Source organism: Nomascus leucogenys, chromosome 3, assembly GCF_006542625.1.
Source record: "Nomascus leucogenys isolate Asia chromosome 3, Asia_NLE_v1, whole genome shotgun sequence".
Lineage (NCBI taxonomy): Eukaryota > Metazoa > Chordata > Mammalia > Primates > Hylobatidae > Nomascus > Nomascus leucogenys.
Genome location: NC_044383.1, coordinates 72,003,437 through 72,026,398, shown reverse-complemented (window position 1 = coordinate 72,026,398; position 22,962 = coordinate 72,003,437). Strand labels below are relative to the sequence as shown.

General features: G+C 41.4%; 2 protein-coding genes across 5 annotated transcripts in view; one reads left to right on the top strand and one right to left on the bottom strand.

Moving 5' to 3' along the window:
* SNX14 (sorting nexin 14) overlaps window positions 1-2,404 on the top strand; it is an 87,489-nt gene extending 85,085 nt beyond the window's left edge. For 3 of the 4 annotated variants that reach the window (XM_030809443.1, XM_030809445.1, XM_003258297.3), the window contains exons 28-29: window positions 607-663; window positions 1,891-2,100. In XM_030809443.1, coding sequence (XP_030665303.1) covers window positions 607-663; window positions 1,891-1,929 — 96 coding nt within the window. In that variant the 3' untranslated portion in view covers window positions 1,930-2,100. Of the gene's footprint in view, window positions 1-606; window positions 664-1,890 lie in introns of all 4 variants that reach the window. The other variant, XM_030809444.1, reaches the window with a different exon arrangement.
* A 10,799-nt stretch (window positions 2,405-13,203) lies between these two features.
* Window positions 13,204-22,962, bottom strand: part of NT5E (5'-nucleotidase ecto) — a 42,711-nt gene continuing 32,952 nt past the window's right edge. The window contains exons 4-9 of the mRNA XM_003258300.4: window positions 20,852-21,049; window positions 19,690-19,844; window positions 17,609-17,714; window positions 16,552-16,701; window positions 15,029-15,229; window positions 13,204-13,390 (exon numbers count right to left, since the gene is read on the bottom strand). Of these exons, the coding sequence (XP_003258348.1) occupies window positions 13,227-13,390; window positions 15,029-15,229; window positions 16,552-16,701; window positions 17,609-17,714; window positions 19,690-19,844; window positions 20,852-21,049 (974 nt within the window). The 3' untranslated portion in view covers window positions 13,204-13,226. The remainder of the gene's footprint in view (window positions 13,391-15,028; window positions 15,230-16,551; window positions 16,702-17,608; window positions 17,715-19,689; window positions 19,845-20,851; window positions 21,050-22,962) is intronic.

Sequence of the window (22,962 nt, the reverse complement as noted above, 5' to 3'; positions counted from 1 at the left end):
TCATTAGTTGTATAAATGACACTATACTAAACCAAGGCAATGTAATTTTAAACATTCAGATAGAAAAAAAGTTTTATTTGAGTTACTCTTTTTGTTTCAGTTTTTTCTTAATAAGATGAATTATTTTGATTTAAAATTAATATACAGTAATTGTAGAAAATTTGGAATAGAAAATTCATGAAATACAGTAAAAAATTAAAAATGGATAATTCCATTATTCAAGTGATATAGAATAACCAGTTAACATTTTTATGTTCATGGTTTATGTAAACTATATATAAGCTTTATATATTCTGTTGAGATCTCAGTACAGTTGTGATTTTGTGTTGTTTTTCTAAAAATTAAAATATTTAACATAAAAATGAATTAATGAGGCATAATGAAGTGTCCTCCTGCAAACACATGTGTACTTATTACCTATTTTGAGAATAGAACATTATTGATACTACTGAGGCTACTTTTGTGCTTGTTTTATATTATTAGTCCCATTCCTTGCCTTCCCACTTAGAGGTAACCACCATCTTTAATTTTGTCTTTATCTTTTTTATGGTTTTTGTGTTTAGTGCCTTAACATTTATTATTATTATTTTTTTTTTGGTGCTTTAGCTGACTTATGTTTTATTGGACATTGTGATACAGGAACTGTTTCCAGAGCTCAATAAGGTAACTGAAAAGCAGTAATTTTATTCATTATTTTCTTAATGATATGCTGACATTTATTTTAATTAGGGACATAAATGTAAGAAAACCCTTGTCTGTGTTCTCTGTGGTTCTTTAAAAAATTAACCTCAGCAAATTGCCTTTTGTATTTTCTTTATTAAACATGCCCAAACAATTCTGGGGGACAGCTATTGAATAGCTTCTGCTTTGACTTCATCCCTTTTTAATTACAAGTAGCTAGGGACCCTATATAGTCTTTCCAGGGGAAGAAGTGAGTGTAAGTCCTACCACTAGAATAGGCCAAGCTCAGTGTTATCATCTGCACCACTGTATGCTGTGTAAGTCAGAAACTAGAGTATTTTTGAAGCAAGTTTTATATAAACCCAAGCACAAAATGAACTAAAATTAGAGCATGGTCATGTTATTATTGTGTTGAATCTTGAGGATTTTGAGTTTTGAGCAAAGGTTTAAATCATTATTTTCTGTCTTATTTTTTGACTAATCCTTTTGATTGGATGAAACAACTATTGTTCAGTGCTGTGGTATTGCAATGAAGTGTGACTTTTGTAGAGTAGAGGAAACCAGATTTGGGCTATTTACCTATTATAAACTTCCAAGTTGGCTTGGCACGGTGGCTCACGTCTGTAATCCCAGCATTCTGGGAGGCCGAGGTGGGGGGATCACAAGGTCAGGGGATCAAGACTATCCTAGCTAACATGGTGAAACCCCATCTCTACTAAAAATACAAAAAATTAGTTGGGCGTGGTGGCAGGTGCCTGTAATCCCACCTATTCGGGAGGCTGACACAGGAGAATCGCTTGAACCTGGGAGGCGGAGGTTGCAGTGAGCCGAGATCGTGCCATTAAGACTCCAGCCTCGGTGACAGAGTGAGACTCCATCTCAAAAAAAAAAAAAAAAACTTTCACGTTATTGTGATATTAAGTGCATATTAAAACAGAGTGGCAGTTACAGACTTTATATGTTTAATTTTCATGGGAATCAACAACAGGAAACCTTTAGCTCTGTTTGAAACTTCATAAGGTCTGTCATTAAATGTTGCCTTTTTTCTCGTGTCTAGATATTACTTGCTCCATATGCCAGCCAATTTATTTTGGCTTACAATATATGTATGTCTTAGGTTAGAATTTTAATACACTAGAGCTGTTAGGCAATTTACAAATGAACCTGTGTCATCTTGTCTTCTATTAAATGGATTTATTTTTACTTTAGGTACAAAAGGAAGTTACCTCTGTGACATCTTGGATGTAAACACTTGGATTTGGTATAGAATAACCCATTGAAATTTCTGCTGTGCTAGGGTGGTAGAAATTTACTTTTTTGGGTATATTCTTATATATATTATGTACATTGCTGTCTGAAATTTTAATTATTTTTGTTTTTAATAAAGACTAACACAAACTTAATAATGATTAAAAGTGATTGAGTCTCATAGCCTTTCATTTGCTAGCTGTGATCCAAATTTTATTAGAACATACGTCACTTGTTATTGCCATTTTTAAAAGAGAAAATTCATAATGATGTTGGGGCAAACAGATAAGACTGATAAACTTCGTATTGTATAGCTTTGAAAATAATTATGCCTAGTATGGAGAAACAGGAATAAGATCTGATTTTCTTATTTAGAGTTAATATATTTTAGTAGATTGGTTTTCTTTTTTTTATTTTGTACATAGTTAACTGTGTATCTATAAATAAAACATCCTATATGAGTTTTTAATAATAAGGGATTTCTCCTTACTCTTCCTGGGTGTCTGACAGGTTGTAGCCCTGTTCGGTTTGAAAACTGAATACTTATAGATACTCTTGATTGTGTGGTTGCCTCTAAGTTTCACTGAATTGTCTGTAACTATCAGTATATTCCCAAAGCTCATATAAACAATTGAGGCAAGTGGATTTTTGGGATTTATGGTTTCAGCATATGAATTTTAGGATATAGTTCAATCCATAACAATAGGTGAGCTCCATTTAAAGAAGATGTTATGTATAAAAGACTGAATGAAGAAACAAATGAGTCTGTACATGTAAAATTAATAAATCACACTATGAAAGGGGAAAGGAACTAAAATGCAATCCCTATTTAATTTGCCAGGCATTTTATATACATCATCACAGCAACTCTGAGGTGGCATTTCTTCTATTTTATAGGTGAGGATATGGGAGCTTGAAAGAGTGATAAAATTAGAATTTGAACTTAATATCTCTAGTCTGCATGTTCTTATCATTGTTGCACCATGAAAGGAACTTGTTTTCAGATGTAGTCACTCTCTGGATCCCTTTAAAAAGTATCCTTCCTGGTTTATTTCAAAAATTTACTTTGCACATTCCTTTCTATTCATTTTCGTGTGTGTCCTCTAGTGTATGAGCTTCATGAAGAACACATTTTTAAATGTGTTTACATAAACAGAGCTGTCAGTTTTTCTGGTTAGGGGAGATACAATGCACTGAAATATATGTGAAAACACTTTGAAATTTATAAAGAACATTGTAAGATTGTGTTAAAAGTATTAAGTGTTTTTTTCTTCAACTTTTAAGTTCCAGGGTACATGTGCAGGATGTGTGGGTTTGTTACATAGGTAAACGTGTGCCATGGTGGTTTGCAGCACAGATCAACCCATCACCTAGGTATTAAGCCCAGCATCCATTAACTATTCTTCCTGATGCTCTCCCTCCCCCTGCCACCTCCTAGCCCCCCGCCACAGGCCCCAGTGTGTGTTTTCCCTGCCATGTGTCCATGTGTTTTCCTTGTTCAGCTCCCACTTGTGAGAACATGCAGTATTTGGTTTTCTCTTCCTGCGTTAGTTTGCTGCGGGTAATAGTTGCATATTAGAAGATCCTGTGAAATGATTGAAAGCATTTAAATTACCATTTATTGACTTCCTAAAAAATGTTATATTTTTACAATAGAAGTATAAACAGAAGTCTAATTTGCCCACTGTTGTTCTTAGCAGACTGTATAATGACATATGTACCAGTTATAATTTCAGATACAATCAACATGAGAATAAAAAATGACTGACTGAATGAAGAAACAAATGAATATGTCTTCTTAGTCCACTGTACAATAGTACTCCTTTATTCTTCCTGATGCTTTCCCTTCCCCTGCAGTTTTGCTTTCCAAGGTTTCAGTTACCCAAGGTCAACCAAGGTCTGAAAATAGGTGAGTACAGTGTAAGACCACACTCACATAAATTTTTGTTGTAGTATGTCATTGTAATCGTTCTATTTTGTTAATCTCTTACTGTGCCTAATTTTACATGAAATTTTATAGGTATGTATTTATAGGAAAAAACAGCATAGTCATGTGCCTCATAATGATGTTTTAGTCAATGATGGATTGCATATATGACAGTGGCCCCCTAAGATTGTAATGGAGCTGAAAAATTCTTGTCGCTTGGTGATGTAGCCAGCTTAATGTCATAGAACAACATTTGTGGTGATGCTAGTGCAAACTAAACCTACCGTATTTCTAGTCACATAAAATTGATAATAAACCACTATGTTACTGGCTTATATATTTACTGTACTTTTTAGCATTACTTTAGGGTGTACTCCTTCTACTTATAAAAAAAGAGTTGACTATAAAACAGCTTGAGGTAGGTTTTTCAGGAGGAATTCCAGAAGAAAACATTGTTATCTTAAGAGAGGACAGCCCCATGCATGTTACTGCCCCTGAATACCTTCAGTGGCATAAGATGTGGAGGTGGAAGACAGTGATGTTGATGATCCTTTCCCTTTGTAGGCTTACGCTAGTGTGTATGTGTCTTAGTTTTTTGTTTTTTAAACTTTTATGAGACGGGGTCTCACTTTGTTATCGAGGCTGGAGTGCAGAGGCGTGATTGCAGCTCACTGCAGCCTCAAACTCCTGGGCTCAAGGGATCCTCCTGCCTCAGCCTCCCAAGTTGGTGGATTCGCAGGTGTGAGGCTGAGGTGGGAGGATCCCTTGAGCCCAGGAGTTTGAGACCAGCCTGGGAAACATAGTGACACCCTTTCTCTGCAAAAAAAAAGAGGAAAATTAGCCAGACATGGTGGCACATCACTGTAGTCCCAGCTACTCATGAGGCTGAGCTGAGAGGATTACTTGAGCCTGGGAGGTCGAGGCTTCAATGAGCAGTGATTGTGCCATTGCACTCTACCTTGGCCAACAGAGTGAGACCCTCTCTCTAAAGAAATTAATTAAAGAAAAATAAATTTAAAAATAGAAAAAAAGCTTATAAAATATAGTAAAAAAATACTTTTGTACAGCTGTACAATATGTTTGTGTTTCAGGCTAGGTATTATTACAAAAGCATCAAAAAGTTAATGCTACTCTCACTCATTTGCATGTTGTGGGCTTTCCTGAATAGGATGGGGATGGGTAGAATTTTAAGCAGTGATCAGATAATCAAGGGACCAGCAGCCTGCATTATCAGTGCTGTAGTTCTAGAGAACAGCAGTTACTGAAGTTACATTACTAGTTTGTTCATTATCACTTTTATTTTCCGGTAGTAGATGGGATATTTTTCACAAAGAGATAGTTTTACCTAGAGATAGATTTTTCTTTTTCTTTTTTTTTTTTTTTTTTTTTGAGATAGTCTCACTCTGTTGCCCAGGCTGGAGTGCAGTGGCGTGATCTCGGCTCACTGCAACCTCCGCCTCCCGGGTTCAAGCGATTCTCCTGCCTCAGCCCTCTGAGTAGCTGGGACTATAGGCGCCCACTACCACCCGTGGGTAATTTTTGTATTTTTAGTAGAGAAGGGGTTTCACCATGTTGGTCAGGCTGGTCTCGAACTCCTGACCTTGTGATCTGCCCATCTCAGCCTCCCAAAGTGCTGGGATTATAAGCATGAGCCACCCTGCCTGGCCTCAGAGATAGATTTTCATTGAGGAATAAGGCAAGGCTAGGTGAAGAAGACTTAAGCAGATTAATGATACATCTGTGTTGTAAATGAGCAGGAATGATGCTATTTGTATTTCTTAGTGTGACACAAAATTTGTGATCACATAATCACAGTTTCACAATGTGATGAGTTATTGAAATTTTCAGGAGCACTGTTTGTGTTAATGCTAATAATATAAAGTCTGTGCATTGTGATTTTACCAGTAAAATAAAACATATGTTTATCCTTCAAATGTATAGCCTTCCTTACTTCATCTGTGGAGTTTAGAGCTGAACAAAGAATCAACATCCAATTAAGAACATCAAGCTCAGTTAAAAATTCGATTAGCTGTATTTATTTATTGCTATAAAATAATACTTAGAAATATTTTAGGGGCTGATTTCATTACTCACATGCTTACAGATTATTTAATGATTTGTCTTACCAAAAGAAAAGGTTATTTTGTTTACTTCTCTGACATTTTTGACTTTCATGAAAATCTGGATACTCACAAGTGAATATATATTATTGGAGGGGGAAGGTTAAAGTGTAGTTTTTAAGAAACACTTAGAAGGTAATTTTTTTTTGTTTTTAACATTTTTTTGCATGTTTTTGTACATGAATTCATATTCATTTTCATAGGGGCCATTTCTGGGTAATTGATAAAGAAAAGGGGTTTAGTTGGCTCACGGTTATGCAGACGGTACAGGAAGTATGGTGGTGGCATCTGCTTTGCTTCTGGGGAGGTCTCAAGAAACTTACAATCATGACGGAAGGCAAAGGGGGAGCAGACACATCACATGGCCAGAGCAGGAGCAAGAGAGAGAGAGCAGGGAGTTGCCACACACTTTGAAATGACCAGTTTTCATGAGAACTTAACTGTCACTAGAATAGTACCAAGGGGATGGTACTAAACCATTTATGAGAAATCTACCTCCATAATCTAGTCACCTCCTACTAGGCCCCACCTCCAATGCTCAGGATTATAATTCAACATGAGATTTGGGTGGGGACACATATCCAAACTGTATCAGAAACCAAAAGGTTGGAGTTCATTCCTCAGTCAGCCTTCTATCTTTATAAATTTGGACTTGAACCAGGCTCAGCAATTTAGATGTTCCCGTCTCTATGTAGGCAACAAACCAAGGCACAAGAATAGTCTAATGTCCTGGGTTTTAGCTGTGGTGAACCCAGCAGCTCTCCAGCCTTAGTCTGGGACCTGCAGCACCAGGGCTGTGTACTAAGACTGTTCTTGTGGTGGAATTTTAGCCATGCCTCACTTACCTTGCTGTCCATTTTCTAGGATAGCTTTCCAAGTTGCTTGATTTGGGGAGCAAGCTAATACCCTTCTGATAATGTCTCTGTTTACAGAATATATTTTTTTCCAACCAAGTATCCTAATGAATAATGAGCCTAATATAATTTTCACTATTGTAACTAATATGCCAGCCATCCTTGTCATGGATTAGAGTTAATTATTTTTAGATTCTAGCTAGCTTATTTGTTAACAATGTCTTTCATGAAGTATTTAACTTAGGTTCTTAGAGGCCTCAGAAGCACTACTCACTAGAAATTTGAGATCCTCCCAATTTATTATAAAACTCCAAAGCTCCTTCTTTGATTGCATTGGATAACAAAACTGGTTCCTTTTGCTGTATAGGAGGTAAAGGAGCTTAAAATGTCTTCGATTTTATCAGCAAAAAACAAAAAAAACAACACCAGGAATTATAACCTCTCATTTACAAAGTATATAGGACACAGAGCTGTAGGTTGCCCCAGGGCTGCTGCAGCTGGTTATGGAGTTGTACTGAGGACTGGTAATCAGTTGAATTGTGTCCTCCAAAAAGATCTTGAAGTCTTGTGTGGGGGAACTTCCATCCTAACCCCCCAGTAACTATGAATGTGACCTTGTCTGTAAAGAGGTTTTTGCAGACAATTAAGATGAAGTCATTATAGAGCGGGCACTAATCCAGTATTATTGATGGCCTTATAAAAGGGAAATTTGGACACAAATATAATCATGTAAAAAAAGAAGAGGATGTAAAGACATGGAGAGAATACCATATATAAGCCAAGGATGCCTTAGGCTAGAGGCTACCTGGTGCTAGGAAAGAGGCATGGAACAGATTCTCTCCCACTGCCCTCAGAAGAAACCAACACTGCCAGCTTGACCACAGACTTCTAGCCTCCAGAACTGTTAGATTATACATTTCTGTCATTTCAGCCAACCAGTTTGTGGTACTTTGTTGTGGTGGCCCCAGGAAACGAATACAGGAACCTTTACCTAATCTTGGCAAGCAGTTATGGCTTCTTGCCAAACCAAACATCCATGGGACTACATCCTCACAGAGGTAGCAACTTCTTCTGAAGGACACCTATTAGCAGCCTAAACTTTCCTCTAAGAAACCCAGCCTACTCTTGTCTCACACTGCTGAAGGCAGCTACTGCTATGGTCTGAATGTTTATTTTTCCCCAAACTCTGTATGTTGAAATCTGATCATCAATGTGATGATGTTGGAGTTTGGGCCTTTGGGAGGTAATTGAGTCATGAGGGTGCTGAATGGGATTAGTGCTTCCTATAAATGAGGCCCCAAAGTCGCCTGGCCTCTTTCATCTTCTGATGATGCAGTCAGTTGGTGCCATCTATGAATCAGGAGGCAGGCCCTCACCAGCCACCAAATCTGCTAGTGCCTTGCTTTTGGATTCTCCAGCCTCCACAACTGTGAGAAATAAAATTTCTGTTGTTTATAAGCTACCCATTCTATTGTATTTTGCTATAGCAGCCTGATACCGTTTGGCTCTATCCCTACCCACATCTTACCTTGAATTGTAGCTCCCATAATCCCCATGTGTCTTGGGAGGGACCCAGTGGGAGGTAATTGAATCATGGGGGTGGGTTTTTCCCATGTTGTTCTTGTGATAGTGAAAGTCTCACGAGACCTGACAGTTAAATAAAGGGCAGTTCCCCTACATATACTCTCTTGTCTGCTGTTATGTAACATATGCCTTTGCCCCTCCTTCACCTCCTGCCATGACAGTGAGGCCTTCTCAGCCATGTGGAACTGTGAGTCCATTAAGCCTCTTTTTCTTTATAAATTACCCAGTCTTGGGTATGTCTTTATTAGCACCGTGAGAATGGACTGATACAGTAAATTGGTACCAGTAGAGTGGGTTATTGCTATTAAGATATCTGAAAATGTGGAAGTGACTTTGGAACTGGGTAACAGGCAGAGGTTGGAACAGTCTGGAGGGCTCAGAAGAAGACAGGAAGATGTGGGAAAGTTTGGAGCTTTCTAGAGACTTGTTGAATGGTTATGACCAAAAAGTCCAGGCCGAGGAGGTCTCAGATGGAGATGAGGAACTTACTGGGAACTGGAGCAAAGGTGATTCTAGCTATGCTTTAGCAAAGAGACTGGTGGCATTTTGCCCCTGCCCTAAAGATCTGTGGAACTTTGGACTTGAGAGAGATGATTTAGGTTATCTGGCAAAAGAAACTTCTAGATGGTAAAGCATTCAAGAAGAAGCAGAACATAAAAGTTTGGAAGATTTGTGCTCACTTCAGCAGCACATATACAAAAAAAAAAAAAAATTGGAAGATTTGTAGCCTGATGATGCAATAGAAAAGAAAAACCCATTTTTCGGGGGGAGAAATTCAGGCCTGCTGCCGAAATGCACATAGGTAAGGAGGAGCCAAATGCTGATCATCAAGACAATGGGGAAAATGTCTCCAGGGCGTGTCAGAGACCTTCATGGCAGCCCCTACCATCACAGGCCCAGAGGCCTAGAAGGGAAAAATAGCTCCCTGGGCCAGGTCCAGGCACCCCCTGCTGTGTCCAGCCTAGGGACTTGGTGCCCTGCATCCCAGCTGCTTTAGCTCCAACCGTGGCTAAAGGGGGCCAAGATGCAGCTCGGGCCATGCATTCAGAGGGTGCAAACCCCAAGCCTTGGCAGCTTCCATGTGGTGTTGAGCCTGCAGGTGCACAGAAATCAAGAATCGAGATTTGGGAACCTCCTTCTAGATTTCAGAGGATATATGGAAATGCCTGGATGTCCAGGCAGAAGTTTACCATGGTGGCAGGGCCCTCATGGAGAGCCTCTGCTAGGGCAGTGCTGAATGGAAATGTGGGGTTGGACACCACACACAGAGTTCCCACTGGGACACTGCCTAATGGAGCTGTGAGAAGAGGGCCCACTGGGGCACTGCCTAATGGAGCCATTAGAAGAGCTGTGAGAAGGGGGCTGTGAGAATGGTAGATTCACCAACAGCTTGTACCATGTGCCTGGAAAAGCCACAGGCAGTCAATGCCAGCTCATGAAAGCAACCAGGAGGCCGGGGGCGGGGTGGGGGCAGCTATACCCTGAAAAGCCACAGGGACGTAGCTGCTCAAGACCGTGGGAACCCACCTCTTGCATCAGCATGACTTGGATGTGAGATGTGGAGTCAAAGAAGGTCATTTTGTAGCTTTAAGATTTGACTGCCCTGCTGGATTTTGGACTTGCATGGGGCCTGTAGCCCCTTTGTTTTGGCCAACTTCTCCCATTTGGAATGGCTGTATTTACCCAATGGCTGTACTCTAGTTGTATCTAGGAAGTAACTAGCTTGCTTTTGATTTTACAGGCTCATAGGTGGAAGGGATTTGCCTTGTCTCAGATGAGACTTTGGAATGTGGGCTTTTGAGTTAATGCTGGAATGAGTTAAGACTTTGGGGTACTGTTGGGAAGGCATGGTTGGTTTTGAAATGTGAGGACATGATATGTGGGAGGGGCCGGGGCAGAATGATATGGTTTGGCTGTGTTCCCACCCAAATTTCATCTTGAATTGTAGCTCCCATAATCCTCATGTGTCATGGGAGGGACCTGGTGTGAGGTAATTGAATCATGGGGGCAGGTCTTCCCCATGCTGTTCTCATGATAGTGAATACGTCTCATGAGATGGTTTCATAAAGGGCAGTTACCCTTCACACACCCTGTTGCCTGCCTCCATGTAAGATGTGCCTTTGCTCCTTCTCCGCCTTCTGCCATGATTGTGAGGCATCCCCAGCCATGTGGAACTGTAAGTCCATTAAGCCTCTTTTTCTTTATAAATTACCCAGTCTCGGGTATGTCCTTATTAGCAGCATGAGAATGGACTAATAGCCCAAACAAAGACAGCTAACATGGTTTTAACGTGTCTGACTGATGGAGGTATAACAAAACCAACTCATTGTGTTATTAGTATACTTGAGGAAGATCTTAGGCACACAGTCAGTACAGGTAAATTAAAATCCTCAACATTAACTTGGAAGTTTTTATTTGTAGGAATCAGTACTGGCCTCAAAACCATTTTTATAGCAGATTCTGTATATCAAAGCCACCAAATTTCATAGTCTTTCTTAAAATACCACTCACTTTTCTCTCCTACTTAAAAATTGGATGCATTTTTCTTCTCATTTTAGGGGTGTGAGGGGGGATGGAGTGTCATCAGATGGTAAGTGGCTTATGATCAGGAGAAATGATACCAGTGAAAATCTGTCAGAGTTTTCCTTCAGTCATATTGTCTTTAGTTGCAGGTGTTTGAGTGAGAGAAGAAATAACTATCAAAGACCAAAGAGCTTATCTTCAATTTTATTGTTGGGAATCTACAATTGCAAAGTGGTTCAAAGTCATTTCTTATACCACTGCACAATACACACACACGTTTAGGAAACTTAAAAAAAGTTCTTTAAAAGATTCTAATAAGATTTACCCTATTTTACTGGCCAAGTGTAAAAAATAAACCCTAAATGTACCTTTCTCTAATTTTCCTTGTACAATCTTATTGACATTTTTTATAGCTAATCCATATATGCATAGAACTGAGGCTATTATTTTGCTGCAACAACTTTTATAAAAAGGTTATGAAGTTTAAAAGTATATTTTGTATCAAGAGTACTTAATATTTGTAAACACTAAGAAACAAACATACTTCCTATCAAAACCTCTAGCTGCCATTTGCACACTATTTTTAAGGTGAAGCCTCCCGTTTCTTGAATTACTTACGCAGAGCTGAGCAGGCTCATATGGTTCCACTCCCACCTTAAGTATTTGTTCTTTGGGCCTAAGTCATTTCATCAGCATGGGTATTTTCTGACCACCCACTCAGAGGGTCCCACTTTCCAGCAGAAGTTCTCATATCTGGACTTAAGAATGATTTACAGGCCAGGCACGGTGGCTCAAGCCTGTAATCCCAGCACTTTGGGAGGCTGAGGCGGGCGGATCACGAGGTCAGGAGATCAAGACCATCCTGGCTAACACGGTGAAAACCCGTCTCTACTAAAAATACAAAAAATTAGCCGGGCGTGTTGGCGGGCACCTGTAGTCCCAGCTACTCGGGAGGCTGAGGCAGGAGAATGGCGTGAACCCGGGAGGCAGAGCTTGCAGTGAGCCGAGATCGCGCCACTGCACTCCAGCCTGGGCAACAGAGTGAGACTCTGTCTCAAAAAAAAAAAAAAAAAAAAAAAAAGAATGATTTACAGTGACTGTTCAGATTTGGAGGCAGAGCAACTTAAAAAATGAATACCTCTTCCTAAAGTCATTTATTTTCTTCAAGAACTCTGGACGTTCCATAACTAGATGTGTGGTATGAGTAGAATGAATGCAGTGCTGGCATCTTGCTGGAGAGGGAAAAGTGCAGGTTTAGAATTACAGCTTATCTTAGAAGGTTCTCTTCTCATGATACCTTCATATTAGGAGAAGAAAGAGGACAGAGGAAGAGCTGATGAAATCTCATAAAATAACAGCTAATGCCATGTGTTGGGCACTATGCTTAACAAATATCTGTTTAACATGTGTAAATGCTCTTTAGCTCTTGCTTTTCTATAGTATAAAACAGTCCTGGTGTCCTGTTCTTCCCTTTCCTTTCTCTCCTGTCCTTTGACTGTCTTTTGCAGCCTCTGGCCTTTCTCATTATCTACTACAGCTTGCTACCTGACTCATCAAAGGCACATGGGTATTGCAAGAGAGGATGGTATCCTGTGTTTATACCATTAAACTTGCTATTATAACAGGAGCTATAAAGTGAAAAAATAGAGACAAGAAATAAAGCAGAGATTTGTCATCCATGAGCTTGGGGCTATTGATAATTATGAAGAGAGGAAATATTAAATATCATTCTGAACAGTAACTTGATATAGTTGAGAATGCTGGACTTGAGTTCAGAAGACCTAGGTCTAGGTCTTGGATCTGTCAGCGTTAGCTGTATGGTCAAGTCAACTCTTTCTGAGCTTCAGTTTTTTTTCATCTGACAGGTGGGAAAAACATCTCTCTTTCCTACCAAAAGTAAGTTGTGGATATCAAATGAGACAATGTGCTTAAAACTTCCTTGTGAATGATAAAATTTTATGTAAACATAAGCTGTTTGATGGATTAGAAATGGATATGAAGAAGAAAAATATGGTTTAAAATTGTTAGTAAAATTTTATTAAAATTTGGACACGTAAACTATAGTTGGCTTTCTCCTTATAGGGCCCTATGTTAATTTTTTTCTAACTCACTAGCTTGCTGACCCTGAGTAATCATGTCAGTCTCTTCATTTTATAATGCTCTAACCTTCAGATTCTAGGAGCCTGTAAAGATGGTTTTTGCTGTCACAAAGCCAGGTCCTAAAAGGCAGATTTGAATCTCACTCGAAAAAATGCAGTTTCACACATTAAACGCAAGGAGAATTTTTGGCTATTGGTATAAAACAAAGATCACTGCCCAAAATGAAAGAAATATTAATGAAAAGCTTCCATGGCAGTGACTTCCTGTGGAAAACTTGATCCGACCTTCAACTGCTGGATAAATTACTTTCATTTTTGAGATATATGTAGAAACCACGTTGATATCTTGGTCACCTAGAAAAACATATACATTCTTTTAACTACAGAAAAGGTAATTATCAATCAACAGTAAGGTAGTCCTTTGTAATTATAAAAGGGAAGCTATTTCATAAGCAGGGGTAAAGTGTCACAGAAGACAAGAATGCTAGTGATCATAAGTACAAAGAATTTGATTGCTTTTTCATGCTCCAGATGTAAAATGTGTGTGTTGTTCAATATTGGGTAATTGGGGGAAGTAGAGTTGCCTCAGCTCTGAGATGACTCTAGAAAGAGGTCATTGACATCATAGCCTTTGAACCACTCCAGAACAAGGGCATTAGGGAACTGGGTCAAGAGCAATTAGTTGAGAGATAAAACTGGCTTCCTTTTGCTTGCCTGCCCTATAATTATTTTCACATAATTGATGATGGGACTTAGGGGGATTTCCTTTACCAAAGAGAGGAGAGGATAAATGCTAATTGCCTATAGCTACAACAAACCCGTGGGAACCTAACAGAATTTTATTTTAAAAATATCACTCCAGTACTTAAGAACCCTTCTCTTTTCAGTGGTTTTCACCTCTGGGTGTACACTAGAATCACAGAAAAAGAGTTTAGCCCCAATCCAATTAACTTAGAATCTCTTAAGAGCTGTGGCCGAGCCATTGGTATTTAGTTTAAAATGCTCCTGAAGTGATTCTAATGTATAACCAGTGTTGAGAACCCTTAGGTCCAGGGCTTCCTTAGCCTTCTGCATGAGCTCCTCTCTCTAAAATCCTTCAGTCTAGGCTTGAGTGGTGGACAGCTGATGGCCATCAGCCTCTTTGTCTCATGGGGCTTTTATGCCTGCCCTTCCATCTTCTGTCACGGAAGGAACAGAAGAAGCCAGCACCTTTCCTCCCAGGAAGGGCTGCCTCCTTTGGTCTGGTCCTGCCCTCCACCCTCCTTGGAATAAGTAGCTAAAATGACAGGTCCAGCATGATAAGACTGAGGAAGATCCTGGTGCAACTTCCCAGAGATGCCAAGAAGCTGCTTGTGTGTCTTGCAAGCATGCTGGTCTCTGCCCTAGGAAGAGGAAGGGGAAGTGTGTTCTATGTCAGTGGTCTGTATGCACATAATGTGACTCTCAACAGAATTTCTAAAAGTGAAGCTGGCATATAATGTCCCTCAATGCTGCCAGAAATACCAACTGACATCAAGTATGGTTATTCCTATGATTTGTACCACCAACCCACTGTACTGAAAGGGCAGTGCTTACCCCTTCCACTTCTACCTGACTGATTCACACAGAAAGCTTCTTCAAGAAAGAAAATTTAAATGATTTAATGTGATGGTTTTCCATATCCTAAAATTCCAGAGGTGTGATTTTTCTGTAAATGCAAAACTCATTTACATTTCACAATTCAAATAGCTGCTTAGATGTAGTTAAAAGGATTTTAAAACATTTTTGATTTACAAATGTTTTCTCTCTGGGGTTGGATGAAGGCATGTGTGTGCTCGGGGAGTTACAGGGTACATAATCCTCTGCTGTGCTGTGCTGCTGCTTTCCAACAAGCAAAGCAGGAGGGAGTCAGCAATACAGGGAGTCACTTTGCCCTCCTGGCACCACTAGAAGCTCCCTTTCTTGGCCCAATTTTGTTGTTCTTTAGAGAAAGGAAGAGACAGTCATGCTTACCAGAGTCATGTCTTAATAATTCATCTTTTATCATCTGGAACCCATCTCCACCATTGGCCAGGAAGTTTGGGAGGATCACCTTATATACCTCGTCCATTTTGAGAGGGTCATAACTGGGCACTCGACACTTGGTGCAAAGAACATCTAATTTGACTACTCTGTCTCCAGGTTTTCGGGAAAGATCATATACCACATGGATTCCTAGAAAAGAAATGAGTCTGTTTTCACCAGATCCAAAGGGAGATTTCTGTTTCCTAAGGAATTTTGGCCAAACTCTAGAATTGGGGCATGGGGCTGTGGTTTTTCCTTTGGTTTAAACCTGAGTGAAATTTTATCAAGAGAATTGTGACATTGCAGCCACCCTTTATTCTTGAGTCCTTCCAGGACATACGAGAACCACTGGAAGGAAAACCAGCTCTGGACCAGAATGGGCAAAGGGTGACTCTACATGGAGAAACCACATCTTTTTCTGTTTTTCCCTTAAAATGCTGAATTGGCTTACTAAATTGATTCAATGGCCTTAGAAAGTGAGAAACAGATCAGAGGCACAGAGCATTTTACAATTTTGAAGACCATTAAATGGCGGTCATTTGGGATTGGGTGACTTTCACAAGGCATAGAGCTATGCAGTGCTTTGCTAGAGCATCAAAAAACTGCTTTTCCCTCAACTCCCTTCTGGGAAAATGGAGGATGTTTGGGTTGCCCCATAGGCAGTAGGATAGGGCCCCACTGCCTTCTGTAGCCCTTCAATCTCAACAGCAATGTGTTCTGCAGAGGAGAACTCAGCAAAGCAATTCTATCAATCAAGCGGGACCACAACCTAAGGTTAAAAAAATGAGGCCAGATTATGGTTTCCAGGTAAAATAAGATTGCTTTTAAAGGATTAATTCACTGGACTGTGGAATTATTAACAAAAGTGTTTCAGAAGCCCTTGGCAATTTAGGAAGCATTTATTTCCATTCAACTTTCACTGCAGCCCATGAGATAAACAGGAAAGGTTTTCTCCCTGTGCCCAGAGGGGTTGAGAACTTGCCCCAGGTCACATGGGATTAGAACCAGGTGTGTCTAGAATCAGGTGTGTCTGTGCAGTAGGCTGTTCCTTCCAGGAATCATCCTGGTTAATACAGATTGGACAGCATTCCTGTAAATCTTGGCATGGTTCCGGGCAACGATGAGTAGAACAGAGGAGAGGACTTAAAACATATATATATTGAATGCTTAAATAACTAAGATTTTATTAGAAACTAGACCTCAAAGCAGCTGACTTGCTTAGAGGGCCCACCTGATGTCCAAATCAGACTTGGCAGATACTGCTTATTGCCAGGGCTTTGGGGCTTTGACCCCAACCTAATCTCAGTAGCTCTGAGAGTCCACAGCCATTAAAGGATAAGGTATTGGTGTTGGGTGGGGAAAAATCCAAACCAACTTGACCACAAGAATTTTGGTGAAGGGGAAGCTGAGCCAACCAGCAGGAAATGCCACGTCACTTTAGATGGGCCAGCCCTACAGGATGGGTGACTTACCGCCCACCTGCAGGAACTCTCCAGTGGACTGGCCATAGCGGTGCACGCTGTGCTCAAAGGCCTTCTTCAAGGTGGAACCTTTTAACTGGACCAGGTCAAATGTGCCTCCAAAGGGCAATACAGCAGCCAGGTTCTCCCAGGTAATTGTGCCTGAGGGTAGTCACAGATGAGGCAAGAGGGAAAATAACTTGAGAAAATGCTTACACCATGACCAGTTTCCCTCAGTGCTGCGGAAAGAAATGAGGGGGACATGGGGAGGCTTATAGAGCATCATCAGCTATGTCTAAGTGGTTCCTGACACTGAGGGAGGGAATGAGTTTAGGAGGCCTCTGGCCCTGCACTCCATCACTGGGCAAGATGGCGGGAGCTCACAAATGGCTGTGCCTCAGTTCACCATGCTCAGTCTTAGATCTGCTAGCTTGGGGCTGGATCTCCAGTAGTTTGTTTTGCATTGTTCCGTTCCTCCAGACAATGTGTCCCTGCAACCTGTCCCTGTTGTCTGACAATGGGATGCGTTTGGGGCCTTATACTGACTGATACTGATTGGTTTTCACAGTAAATCAGGGAGGGCTACAAGAGTGTCTTGAGTATTTGTGTAGTTGATTTGTTTTGCCATATGATATAATCTTGGATATCTGTAAATATACTAAGGTAACATTTTCATCCAGTGGTATGTCTTTTGCAGGACAGAAGATTGGTGATTTTGTCTCTTTTTCAGATGCCAAGGTGGCGACTGTTGTTATTTTGCATAAATCAGAAACAACTAGTATAGCTTTGTAAGTCAGAAATTCAGACCAAGTTTGAGTTCCACTAACCTTACCTGCAGCTTCTGTGTGTGAATACATATAAGAACACACAAGCTTGTGTGTGTCCTTCGGGCTAGATTTTAGACCTTAATAATGGCTAACCCTAAGTTAAAGGACTGACATTCTGGTACATGGCTGGCAGCAGAGATGAACTGAGGCTGCACGTGGGTGTGTTCAGGGCAAGAACCACAGCAGAAAAGGAGATCAGAGAGAGAACATGACACACTGAGGAGCTGGGCCTGGGAGCATACCATTGTTGCGCTCATCAATGGGCGACCGGATACCACCTCCATTTAAAATGCACATAGATACATGGTTCCAGAAAATTTCATCCGCATGTCTGAGGTTGTTGTTAATCTGCAACAGTAGCACAGATTTACACTAGTTACTCTGGTTCTTCTTCCTTAGGATCAGCTTCAGGAATCTGGTTAGCTCTAGTGAGGAAATAAAGGTACTTTTCACCTGCTGCTGTGTTCCCAGGGATCTCTCAACTATAATTAGAACTAATTTTATGCTCCCAGAAGTAAAAATATACTGTTACCAGTCCATGTCAAACTCTTAGTTCCCCCTCCTAAAAATCCCATACTGTCAGGCCAGGTGGCCTTAGCAAAATGGTCTCTCGATTGTAGCCCTGGTGTCGGGACTGGGCCTCCCATGCAAGGTGGCCTGCAGAGCCACTCCTGCACAGGCTTCTCCAGGGCAAGCTATGCCTTCTTCCTGATTCTGAGGGCTTGGCCCTAGAGCCTGCTCAACACCAGACCTCATGCCAAAGAGAACCTGGCCTCCATGTCTGTGTCTCCAGCTGATTCCCAAGTTGGCAGTTTTGGAAAGACAGAGACCGCCTTTTGAAACTGGGAGAATCACATCCATTCTTTTATTTTACAAAATATATATTTAGTTATATGAAATAAAATGAATATATTCTCATTTAGGAGAAAAAAAGCAAAAAAAAAAAGGCCAGGCATGGTGGCTCACACCTGTAAATCCCAGCATTTTGGGAGGCTGTGGCAGGTGGATCACCTAAGGTCAGGAGTTCGAGACCGGCCTAGCCAACATGGTGAAACCCCATCTCTACTAAAAATACAAAAATTAGCTGGGCATGGTAGTGGACACCTCTAATCCCAGCTACTTGGGAGGCTGAAGCAGGAGAATCGCTTGAACCCGAGGGACGGAGTTTGCAGTGAGCTGAGATCATGGCACTGCACTACAGCATGGACAACAGAGCAAGACTCCGTCTCAAAAAATAAATAAATAAAATAAAAAGCAAAAGCTCTCCTTTGTTCTAGCCGCTTTAACAGAGTGGGTAACACTGTCAAGAGCCTGGGTTGTTTCCCTCCAGACTTCTCTTAACATTTATATACCAGCTTCTCCTTAACTACTTCTCTGGCACTGACCGCATGATGCCGAGGAGACACCATGAGTCTGGTCTTGGCATGAGCATGATTGTTGTCATTTAACATGGCAAACATTTATTGAGTGCAGTTGTATCCTGGGCACTGGGCAATGCATGCCAAGCACTGACAGAAATGACTTCCCTGGGTGCAGGCTGTAAGCCCATGGAAGTGGTAGTCCGACACAGGAGACCTTGGCTCAGTAAGGCCCCCAGAGAGCTACCATGGCCATTCTGCCTGGAGACAAGTAGATGGTCTTGTTCTTCATAGCTGATCTTGCTCAGCCATAGGACTTGTTATTACCATTAAAACTGTGTGTTGTCTTTCTGTGCCTGTGAAAGAGGTACCTGTCACACAAGGCCAAGGTTCTGTGGAGTCAAGTGAACAGATGAGGGAAAAACAGTCTGGCCAAGTTGGATCCAAGCAGATATGCTTTTATCTATTATGTTGATATCTCCAGGGTAGCAGAGTTTGTGCATTTGCATCATCTTACAAAAGGAAAGCAACATCCAAAATTCAGACATCTAAGAACACTTTAAAATAAAGGTTTTAGTTCTTGTAAAGCAATATGTTGGTGGTTACCTGATCTCCTTCCAGCACCTTAAGAAGGTTCTGAGTATGAAGCTACATCAGGCTTTTGTTTAGGCACTAGTGTTTTATTTATTTTTCATATTTATTTAATTTTAGAGTCTCGCTCTGTTGCCCAGGCTGGAGTGCAATGGTGCAATTATAGCTCACTGCAGCCTCCTGGGCTCAAGCCATCCTCCCACCTAAGCCTCCTGAGTAGCTGGGACTATAGGGACATGCCACCACCCTGGCTAAAAATGTTTTGAAATCCCTCATTCTGTAGCTATCAGTCTATCCCTTCTCACATCCTTCCTTACTCTTCCCTCTTCATTTCCTTCCTCCCTAGCATATATCCACTCCTGCTGATGACTTACCATTGCATCACAAATCAGATTGCCCATGTTGCATTCTCTAAAGCGGCACGATTGAGAGGAGCCATCCAGATAGACAATTGTTTTCCCCAGTTCCTGGGTAGAATAATTATCCAATTTTATCCTCCATTTGTTAATGTCTGCTTTTATGCTTGGATCTAAAAGAAAGAAAAGAAGTTAGCCTACAATTAAAGCAAATCTCACACTGGGCTAAATTCTGGAAAAGGAATGAAACATCATCTATCTTACTTGCTGTGAGAACATATTTCTTTACCATATTTGTGTGCATTTTGGTTTTGACCATGAAATTTCCTTAGGAACTTCTATTTTGTTTCCTGGTAATAAGACCTGGAATGCATCTTAATTTAAGAATATTATGAACATCTACCAACTCATCACATCTGTATGAGCTACCCATTGGCCCACCTGGGACAGCATTAGCGGTGGCAGCAGGAGCTCTGAAAGGCCCAGGGGCAGTTATAAAAGGCCTGCTGAGGTGCAGCTGGGCTATTGCTGTCAGCGTGGTCCTGGGCCCCTTACCCATCTGGCTACTGAGAGGCCTGTGTTGTGACTACAGGCTCTCCTGGGTGCTGTGCACCTCACCTTCCTGACGTGATCATAGTCAACAGAAAAGGGAAGGTGAGAGACAAGCACAGGGTTGTGTTCTGTATACATATGAAAATCAATGATATAAAAATGTATTTTTACTCTGAGACTCAGACATAAAAATAAGGTACTCCCTCATTTGATAAAGAAACTGAGGCTCATGAGATTGGGCAACTTGCCCAAGGCACACTGCCTCTAGTTGGGGGGCCAGGACTTGAGCCCTGCTCTGCCCAATTTGAACCCCTTTAGTTCAGTTATCTCTCCTGTAAACACAAGCTGAGAGTGTCTTTTGCATGTCAGGATCAAGATTTTAAAAGGCGGAGGAAGCACTGATGTATGGAATCCGATGCTGAGAAGACTTGAAGAAGCAAGTGGGGCTTTTGGCATTTGGGTGTGTTTTAAATCTATCCATGAAGAGAGCAAACTCAAGGAAGAAGCTAAATTCTTCAACAGTATTATAGTCTTTTCCTGAAACATTAAAGGAAAAAAATGGGAAGGAGGAAAATATCCAGCCATCTAAATTTTAGATTGGTGGAACATTCCCCTGAACTTCACTTACCTTCAGGAATGCTGCTGTTTAGAAGAATGGGATTTCCATGGGAAGAGATGACGTTTCCTCTTTCATCAAACTCGATCTTCAGATAGCCTAAGTATTTGCCAAAAGCATAGGCCTGGACTACAGGAACCTTCCGCCCATCATCAGAAGTGACTATGAATGGGTACTTCCCAGCAGGCACCTCTTTGGAAGGTGGATTGCCTGAAATAAAAGAGCCACAGCTGATCAAGTCAGCCCTTGTACATACATGGCTGGCTGTAGGCCAGCAGGCCACTGGCTGGATGACAGAGTTCTAAATTGATGATTTGCCATCTGTTGCTCTACATAGTTAGTCTTTCAGAGCCCTCTCTGGGCATTTGCCCATTTCCGAATGCCCTTTTGGTACATGAATCCTACCATTCTCAACTCAGCAGTCATTTACCAAGCTCTTCCTAAGAGCCCGGCATTGTGCTTGTGCTGTGGGGCACACAAAGATGGAACGCCGCGAAGAGTATCCTCCAGGCTCACTGTGGCTCCATTCTTACTAGCCAGGTGGATTAGCCAAGCCACTTTACCATACTGTAGTTCAGTTTCCTTGCCTATAAAGTGGGTGAAATCCATTTTAAATGAAATCCATTTTAAACAATCCCTATTTTACAGGGCAGTTGAGAGGATTAAATATCTAAACTCCCTAGCTGGGGGCCTGGCACATCGTAGGTGCTCAATAAATATACAATAAGAGTGTATTTTTTCCCTTATAAGGGAATAGCAATCTCTAGGAACTCCAGACATGTACTTCAGAGCTTAAAATCTTTAGTAGAAGATGCAGAGATGACAAAGAGCTGTTCTTGGGGTTTGCTGCTAAATTTTGCATCCCTTCAGGTGTCTTTTAGAAGAGCCACATTCACCCTGAGGGCCAACAAGCATGCACACTCCTGACCCCAGCCAGCCCTCACACTGGTCAGGTTCTGCAGGCCTCTGTCTCAAAGGGGAGGTGTGGGAGCTGCTCATCACCCAGAGGCTAGGAGGCCCACCACTGCCTGGAGTAGTGGAGAGTATGCAGGAGGGTGGAGAGTGTCGCCATACAGGGAGCAGGCACCCTAGCCTTTAATCACTTAGCACATTTAAGTTCCTTAACTGTGGACCTGCTTCAGGCACTCTGTGGCTTATATCTTACCTCCCAGGAGACAATGGCACAGTTCAGCTGTTTCAAATTAGAGACTATGGGACAGATTCATTTGACCCCATTACTGTTTCTATCATCTCCCTCATCATACCCATGGCTAGTCGTTCCTATTAAATATTTACAGAGGGTCCAGAGAACTTCAGCACATGTTGGTTACACACATGGACCTGTTACGAGAATCAGCCATGAGCCAGGCCCTGGGCTTAATCTCATTTAGTCCTCCAAGCTTCCCATGGGGCAGGTCCTCTATTATCTGTACTCTGTGGACAAGAAAATTGATTGTCATAGACAGAGTACCCACGGTCACACATCTGGTATGTGATGAGGGTTGGGAGGAGGCAGACTGAAAACCCAGGCTGTGAGGTACTGGAGCTTATGTTTTCTCCACTACCCACAAGCCTACCGTGTATTTTTTTTCCCTAAAGTCTGCAAGCTGGTTGTGAAAGGCCACTTAACAAATCAAATGCAAACCCAGGATTTGCATGTTTGTGTCCCAAGCTCTTTCTGGGCTTCTCTTTTCACATAAGACAAGCTGGGTAACATGTTATGAAGAACCCAATCCTGCCATGCTCCTATGCCAAGAGCAGCCCCCCTTTCAGCTCAATAACCACAGGGCAGAAGCACTGCAAATACCGACGCTTCACAAGCAGGAAATAGTTGTTGCCAATATTAATGTCCAATTTTCTTGCTCTCATTGGGGAAAAAAAAGAAAAAGGTCTTGGAACTTTACTTTTACAGAAGCACCCAACTTGAGATCCAGAGAAAGCCTTTGTTCCATCTCCATCTGTAGTGGATGCAGATGTTGTCTGTGACAGTGGCAGACAACGTGATGAATGGAAGACCAGCATGGAAGGTTAACATCCTACTCAGCCTCATTCTGCTATGTGCTGGTCCTCCTCCGGGCAAGCCTGGTGCCTGGTTTTTACTTCAGGGGACCAGGTGGTTATGG